Source organism: Brassica oleracea, chromosome C1 (assembly GCF_000695525.1).
Source record: "Brassica oleracea var. oleracea cultivar TO1000 chromosome C1, BOL, whole genome shotgun sequence".
NCBI lineage: Eukaryota > Viridiplantae > Streptophyta > Magnoliopsida > Brassicales > Brassicaceae > Brassica > Brassica oleracea.
The window spans coordinates 27,010,639-27,019,330 of NC_027748.1; the positions used below are offsets into that span (position 1 = coordinate 27,010,639).

General features: G+C 34.3%; 1 protein-coding gene across 1 annotated transcript; it reads right to left on the reverse strand.

Moving 5' to 3' along the window:
• Positions 1-4,499: 4,499 nt before the first annotated feature.
• On the reverse strand, positions 4,500-7,370 carry LOC106344437 (nucleobase-ascorbate transporter 7). Its single transcript, XM_013783820.1, has 13 exons — positions 7,106-7,370; positions 6,917-7,014; positions 6,647-6,823; positions 6,479-6,579; positions 6,331-6,406; positions 6,201-6,260; positions 5,935-6,119; positions 5,749-5,845; positions 5,542-5,628; positions 5,396-5,454; positions 5,139-5,308; positions 4,900-5,060; positions 4,500-4,810 (listed from the first exon to the last, which is right to left on the reverse strand). Exons 1-13 carry the CDS (start codon positions 7,227-7,229, stop codon positions 4,592-4,594), a joined length of 1,614 nt encoding a protein of 537 aa, XP_013639274.1. The 5' UTR covers positions 7,230-7,370; the 3' UTR covers positions 4,500-4,591.
• Positions 7,371-8,692: the final 1,322 nt, after the last annotated feature.

Consider the following 8,692-nt stretch of genomic DNA (forward strand, 5'->3'; position numbering starts at 1 on the left):
TAGATCTTGGACAGCTTCTGATCGCTTTAGTGGATGTGGATGGGTCTAGAAAGATAGCGGGGAGAACACACAACTTATGGGAACACAGAATTTCATGAGATGTGAATCAGCATTGCATTCAGAGGTAGAAGCACTGCGATGGGCGATGGAGAATATGCTTCAACACTCGCCATGCCAGAGCTTTGGAACAAATTGCAAGGAGCTGATAGCAATGATAAAGAAACCCCAAGAGTGGCCAAGTTTCGCGACAGAATTGGAGAAGATAGAGACGCTGCAGATTTGCTTCCCGAACTTCAAAATCACCCATGTGCCACGAGTGCGCAACCAGTTTTCTGATTTTTTGGCTAAAACTGCTAGGACCTTTCGTAGAGAGTTACTTTTTATTGGTTGTTCTATTCTGGTCTGGTTACCCAGACCACCTCAAGCTTGAGTAATAGAATAGCCGTTCGACGTCAAAAAAAAAAAAAAAACATTTGGTTTGAAAACAAAACCCAGTAAGATTAATCCTTCGACATGCAAATGATAGGTGAGGCGTAATCATCTCCCTTCGTTTTTTTTGAACTGATCTTCTCTCTTCGTTTCCCGCATCGAAGATGATATTATTTCTGCATGCCACAATGATATTGTTTGGTTATCTCAGCATGCCCCAATTTCTTTGTGTTTGCTATTTAAGATATATATATATATATACACCCTTGTTTCATAAAAGATATAAAAAGTAAAGTTATTCTTTTGACAAAAATAAAGGTAATTCTGTAGTGTTTTTTTGGGGTCAAAACCGGTAATTCTATAGCGTTAGTAATGTTCGTGTAAAGAAAGGACCCACTCACCCACATATTTGAGGACAATAAAATAAATGACCCACTGATTATGTCCAAAGTTAGTTTAGCATGTCGATTGTATTTTTTTTTTTTTTGATAAAGGGCTTTTAGCATGTCGATTGTTGCTTTGTCACTAAACGTTCAAAGATCTATTATACTTTTCGGTTTTAATCAAACTCTAGTATTACATCCTTTTGACGCTGTCTTTTGGCTTCATCTACCAAACTACATAGCATTGAACCAAAGCATCCTTGTTCCTTCCCTATATACAGTGGCGGACCCATCATGTTCTTTTACCTGTGTTATAATATTATCAGTCGTTTATATATTATAATAGAAGATAAAACACCACGAAATGCTCCAAGCCTCCAATTGGTAACATGTAGCATTACAGTTAGAATTACAGTATAATTGGTAGTTCGATGTAACTTGGAATAAAAATTATGTGGTATAAACTGTAAGTTTATGTGCTAAGTTTGCAGTAAAAATAAAAATTACCATTTTATAAAAACTTATAATTGGTAACATTTTTGATGAATAAGCTTCGATATGGATTTTAAATAAATAAATTAAATATATAAACATATAAGTAGTTAAATATTTATTAAAAATAAATAAACCATTAAGCTATTTAAAAAATAAATAAATATAAATAAAAATATTTTAAATAAGTATAAAATTTGAAAATTAGTTTTCAATATATATTATTTTCTAAATATTATGATCATTAAAATACTATTTATTCTAATATCAATAAAAATAAATTAAATGAATAATAATAATAATAGCATGAACTTCAAATCTAAAAATCAAATAATAGCAAAAAAATTATATTCCACCGACGACATCAGCACCAGCATCATCAAAATTTTCATTATTAGACATCTTCATCCACAAAAATAAATAAAGATAAGACGTTAAGCTTATTTGTTTTTGCAAGTACAAATGAAAATAATTTGTGCAAGCAAAAGAGAAGACGACCAAAGAAACATACCTTAAGGCTTTGGGTTTTGAAAGTGATCACAATTTTTATTTTTATTTTTAAAAAGAAAAATCAATTAAATTGGTAATTCAACCTTTTTTTTTAACTCAAAAATTCATTTCATTTACTGAAAAGATACAAGGTGAAGTACATAAACCGAAGAACATGGTAACTCAACCTCTAAAAAATGGAATTTTGGTTGATGTAGGTTACTGAGTTAACAATTTTATAAAAAATCTAACTCAAATTTGTAACTCAACTACAACACATTTTAAATCAAACTTAAAATCAAAAGATTAATTTTGATGCATGATTGGTAACATTTTGAGTTACAAGTTTAACTCAAACTTAATCAAAAGTAACTCATGTCACCAATTAAACCCAAAATATGAATCATGTGAGGTTTGATCTCAGGTGAAGGATTACAACCATGTAAACATTAACCAAACTAGCCAAAGTATTACATTATTTTAAGCATGAAAATCGAAATTTTATAATTTAACCTGGTTCAACTGACACCTTGACAGACCAAATAGGTCGGCCTACATAGAAAGGTTGAAAAAACAGAGTTTCCAAACTGCATTTGGAGTGATTAAAGGAATTCTAATTAGGTTTGAAGCATCATATTTAGACTTGGAAAATCTTCTCGGAGAGTGTCACTTGCAGAAAATTAAGTGATTCATCTTCAAATATTAGAAGCACAAAACAAGTGAAAATGATGGTTACAAGAGAGATTCTAGTTAAACTTGTAATTGATAAAGATGCAAAAGCCATGAAATTTGGTGGAGGCAAGATACATGCAAATGTATTGTCAGGTTATTTACACAGATGATATACTATGGTAGTTACGACCTTTTGACCATGACATAAGTTTTATTTAGAGTCTATATTATATATTTTGAGTCGTTTTGGTGTTGTTTTGTGTTATACATGGTCTATGTACGTTTTGGGCTACGTTGGAGATTCTTCAGCTATTTGAGATGTAGAACTGTGCAAATGCGTCAGAATTTTAGCTATCGATGGAGACCTTCACACGGTGCAATTGAGCTCATATTTTGACACAAGATAGAAATTTGAGTTAGCTTTCCAATTCCACCGGCTTGAGGTCGATTAGACATTTGGATTAAATGTAACTTGATTTAATTTCTGTTCAACGTAAATTCAAAAACTGCTGATTTTATAAAAATATTCCTTGTATATTTTTATGTTTTGTAATTTACATATAGAGTAGACTATATTATTTTATAATTTAGATGTTTGATAGTAAATTTTTTTATTTGTACATAATATTATATTAAAAAATTTATAACTTAATGCAATTTATGTAATTGTACTATTCATATATTAATCTGTTATTTTTTTAATTTATTTTAAAATGAAACAACATACTAAAAAAAATAATTTTTTGCATTAGTTTTCTATGATTTATTATTAATTTTGTGATTTTTGTTTTTTTTTTTTGAAAATTGAACTCGCGAAATTTTTATATTTGACTACATCCGTTTTAGTTAATATTCAATAGTAATAATGGTCAATATATGAATATCGATTTGGTTAGATAAGCTTTGGAATTGTAATTATTTAATTTAAGTGGGAGAATCTATATATAAAACGAAATACAAAAATAAGTACTTAATTTATTGTAAATGCAATGCTTAAATGTGTAAATAAAAAGAAGTACTAAAAATACTGTTATCCATGTTTTCAAACAAGTCTCATATATACTGTTATCCATGTTTTTAAACAATATCAAAAGATACTTCAGCTTTAATAATATAGATAGATGCTAGTTACCGAGAATCAACTAGTGTCGAACAACGCTCAAAGGTTGTCGGTTGACGCCCTCCTAATCAAGTGCCTAACGAGTTTTAATGAAGTTTTAAGAATTGCAGTTTTGGCCCAGAAGTTTTCCTTATTTACAAAAGAGTCCATAATGTGTTTTAAACCCTATATTATGTTTTCTAAGCCATTTTTGATGGCCACCCTTTGTTTTAGTTTTGGAGAGAAGAGAAGAACTCTTTCTGATTTTTTTGGAACTCTAGTGGATTTATCTATGATGTTTATTCATCCTATGATTATGTTTTCATCTATCATGTCTGAGTAGATTTCCTATTATATTTAGCAATTTCTAGGGTTTTGATCAACTTATGATATATAGAACTGCTAAGGTTATCATATTGATTCCTTCACATGATTGTTATTATTGCATGTTTGTAAAGTAATTAACTAAGAACCTGATCATAAGAAAATTGACAACCGCGAGAGTGTGCTCATTACCTGAACAGAATCCCGCTGACATTAATGTTTGTCTAGAAAAACTCGATCCAAAACGACAATTCGATCCACAACGAGAGTTGGCGTCTAATAGTTTACACATCTGATTAGATTTGCAGCGAGATCTAGATATTTTACTATTGAATTTGAGTTTTAGGATGGGTCCTAATTAAACCCTTAGCAACTATTTATCTGGAAACTGTTTTCCTGTTTGATATATGGCTATAAATCATTCATCTGTTAATCCTCTTCCTTCTTTTTCATTGGTCAATCTGTGAAAATTAAGATTGTCATTTCTGAACATTGTTTTTCATAATCCTATGGCCTAAAATCAATCTCGTTGATCTTATCCATTCTTTCATTTCCTCTCACCAGTAGTAATCTAAGAGCATCTACATTATCGAAACAAGGAATCCTCGAGCTCTTTAAATAATTCAAAGTTGATAAATATACAAAATGTTATACATAGAAGAGTAAGGATCAAGCCATTGAAATCTTTTAAGCATCATCAATATCACAAAGAAGGAAAATATTTGTTAAGATTGAAAGGCAAAGAGTAAAACTCTTCACTTCTAGTATCTGATTTAAACGACATGAAACGATCCCACCAAAACACCCCTCGGTCTTTCCTCGTGGCAATATCTTTAGATGACAATGTTATATCAAGAAAGAATGCTAGCATCCCGGAAACAAATGCTTCAGAAGAGAATGGAACATTGATCATATCATTGAACTGTGAAGAACAACAAGGAAAACAATCAGGCATTATCATAAGCTAGAGGATTTCAGAGAATTAACAGTATGTTTGTTTTTTTTGTTTACCCATCTGGCTTTTGTATGAACTGGTCCATACTTATTAATAGCTGTATACTCGTTGAAGTATTGTGGTATTGATAATCCCATGAAAACCGAGAAACCAAGAATGAATTTTGTTCTGAAGCTATTTAGATTGCAGAACTGAAGTAAGCTTAGACCACCAGCACCTGAAATTATTATTCATTTGAATCTTAGAAATACTCATTAGCGGTTTCAAACCAAGAAAGACGTTTTAAGAAACATACCAACATATGCAAAGAACAAGCAATACAATGCTGCAAATATAGGAGCTGGAATAGAAGCAAAGACGGCTCCAAATTTTCCAAGAATGGAGAAAAAGATCATGAAACCAGCTGAAATTTGAACTACCCTTCTGCTACCAACGCGTGTTAGCGCTAACAAACCAGCATTTTCTCTGTAAGTCCATCAGAAAAGCCATTAGAATTTTCAGCAAAGACTGTTGTGACGGACTTCATCTGGTTTTTAGAGGAATGTGTCTTACACTGATACAGATGCTCCATTTCCTGCTCCAAATAATCCACATAGAAGAACTCCAACACCCTATATACATAAATGTATATGCCATAAATACACAATCTTAGAGCAATGGCGATAAAACACATTGAGGTCAATGTTTTACAATATTACCTGCCAACCGATTCCACGGCTGAGAACAGACGGTGGGGGAGGAGTTGCGCTTGCAAACCTTGATACAGCAATGTAAGTCCCTGTGGACTGTTTCCAAGAATCACAAGAGCAAGAACATGAACACGCTCAATGAAATAAGTATGAAATTTAAGAGAAGTGTTTAGTGATGTTGCATCCAAAAGGAAAGATGTTTAGATGAATGCTAACCTCAACAAGTGAAACAAATGAAATAGCCATCATAGCAAAAGCTTCACCAGCATGAAATGTTGGGGCTCCCCATTGGAAAGGATAAGGCACTCTTATCCTGGAATTATCAAGATAACATCAATACTGTAAGAATGTAGCACAATGCCACTAGAGAATGGTCAAAGATAAAAGAAATCATTTCATTACCATGGGGTGCCGCTTATGATGCCAGATCGATCTGTTCTGCAACTTGTCTGAGTATTGGTTCCTGCGTGCTTATAGGTCCCACCAATGGTGAGAAAATACGCGTAAATCCAGACAATAATCACAGAAGAAATCACAGCAAATCGATGGAAAACATCTCTTTCTCCTCGCATGAGATGAGGAATATACTGAAGAAAGAAGCCAAAACAAATGAATCTGGTTAACATCTGTTTAGAAATAACAAGAAGAGCATTGCACAAAGCTTTAACCTGAGAGAATATGAGTAGAAGGATAATCTCAGGCAATCCAATCTCAATGCATTTAGCTAGCTGCAAGAAAATAAGAAACTCAGTGCTCAAGAAAATGTCATAAAATCTAATGAGAGAAGCAATGACACACCAGAGGGAAACCGAGTTCATAAAGTCCAAAACCTGCGAGGGCAACCAGAGGAACTGCAGAGAGAGGACTCAAGAGCCTTGAGAGAGAAAAAAAACATTAAGAAGTAGCACAAGAGAATCCGTTGGTGTGAAGAATCGTCTAAGCTAACCTAACTACATTGCGCCATAGGCCGCTGAAGCCAACAACGATCTGAAGAAGCGAGGCAACGATAAGAGCACCTTGTATTCCACGCATGATCCTCTCAAACTTCTGCAATGTTTTACTCAAATCAATGACTAAAACATAACAGAGAAACAAATTAAATCCTCAGACTAACCTCTTGAGGATCCAAAATGTCGTTGTACCGAGCAGCCAAGATGATCGAAAGCGTGGTTGGTACATAAGAGTAAGAGGCTCCAATAACGGCAGGAAGACGAGTTCCAAAGAAGCTTTGTAATAAAGTGTTGAGTCCAGAAACAAATAGCAATGTCTGAATCATCTTTGCCTTCTCCTCCTACAACAAATGAACACACATCCAAAGACATTAAAGAACAGAGCTTTTCAACAATGTTCATGGGAACTGATTTGTCTGAGAAAAAAGACTTACGTTTCCTCCACCCATTTGTGGAACTAAAGATGTTGGGATGAGTACCGTTGTTCCAAGCATCACCAAGTAATGCTGAAACCCCAAAAGTATTGCCTCAGCTGATCCAAAAAAGAAACAGTGATTCTTGATCAGTTATATTACATATGACACTTGCACAAATGATGTGAAATTAGGAGAGAAGAGGGTTACGCCAAGGAGGAGGACTGGTGGCGCAATAAGAGATAGAAGTAAGTTGATCTTTCACCGGATGTGGCTGAAGCTCATCCTGTTTTGGGGGCAGCGCTGCTCCTCCTCCTTCACCACCACCGGCCATTTTCTTTCACTTCTGATGAAAAACTCAAAAGCAACTCAGGAGAGAGAGAGAGTGATGTTGGAGCTGTTTACACCGAAAGTGCTGAAAATGTTGATGAAAGTGAGAAAGTGAAAGAAGAATAAGAAGATGAAGTGAGAACAGAGAAAGACATTTGTGGGGGAATTTACGTAAGAAGAAACTGTCAATATAAAGAAAGAAACGTCAAAAGAGTAGATTTTGCGCGTCTTCTTTAAGACTTTTGAAAAGAAAGAACCAATTGGAGAACATGGAACCCATGCAAAGCTTAAATGTGAAGAGGAAAAGGAAAAGAGACATTTAAAGTACTTTTAAATTTGAAGAGAATTTAACTCTAGAAACTAGGACATTGAGTGCCGATTAAGATTTAGATATCGTTGTCACTTTTAATAAAACTTAATATTGTAAAACTGAAAAATATTACTTATACAAAAAAACATTAAGGCTCTCTGATCCGTTTATCTTTCACAAAAAAACTGAAGTATATATTTCTTTACAAAACTGACAAATATTACTTGTACAAATGAAAACAATTGACAAAGACATATAATGCTTTCAGTTTAAGAATTGTTCAAAACATTTCTACCAAATTACGCACCAGCGTCGGCAACTCTTAGTGTTTCGTCCCTCGTCAGCCAAAGACAAGAGTTGGAAAGGCCTCGAGTGCAAACATCAACGACCGGAAAAATATTTTTTTAAATTATTTACAGAAAATAGGGTGGGCGATTGGGCGGCATAACCAAAAAAACAAGCAGAATTAGTTATCTAACCAAAAATAAAATATCTCTCGTTATGAACCAGATTGTAGATGGATGATTTGTAATCTTTTCATTTATCTACGACGGTGTAATCTCCTATATGAGGAACCTCTATGTTATGAATAAAAATAGACTTTTCCATTATTTTTATAACACATTATCAGCACGAAACTCTAAATTCCTAAGCTAATACCCAAATCGAAAAACCCTAAAACTCTAACCCTAGCTGGTACGAACCCTAAACCCTGATCGCGTCTCTTGTTCCCGTATCTGTTCCAACTCGCGTCCCCGAGCAGCTTCAGCCCAAGGCGTTCCTGATCCTAGCTCAGACGTTCGCAACCCGAGAGCAGCTCCAGCACGCGACCTCTTCCTCGTTCACGATAGCATCAGACAGCTCGCGTCCGACGATCAAGGTGTTCCCGATCAAGCAACAAAGGACGTCCGCGACCCGATAGAAGCGACTCGATCCATTCCAGCTCGCGTCCCGTTCGTGTCCAGCTCGCGGCTCAACTCCTTTAGTGGTTCGATTCAACAATCATCTAAGGTTAAAAGGTAATTCAAAACCTAAGAACTCATAATCGAACATGGATTGATTGATAAAGAATGAAACCCTAAAACCCTAATCTTTATGAATCAAAACCATAGGGTAATAGATCAAAAATCCTAATTGAGTAAATCGAAGCTCTAAAA

What these genes read in the sequence shown, in the direction of transcription:
- LOC106344437 (XM_013783820.1), bottom strand. Translation starts at nt 7,229, where the DNA reads ATGGCCGGTGGTGGTGAAGGAGGAGGAGCAGCGCTGCCCCCAAAACAG. An exon ending in ACATTTTGGATCCTCAAGAG is followed by an intron (nt 6,580 to 6,646) that starts GTTAGTCTGAGG and finishes AAAACATTGCAG; the next exon opens with AAGTTTGAGAGGATCATGCG. An exon ending in ATGAACTCGGTTTCCCTCTG is followed by an intron (nt 6,261 to 6,330) that starts GTGTGTCATTGC and finishes ATTTTCTTGCAG; the next exon opens with CTAGCTAAATGCATTGAGAT.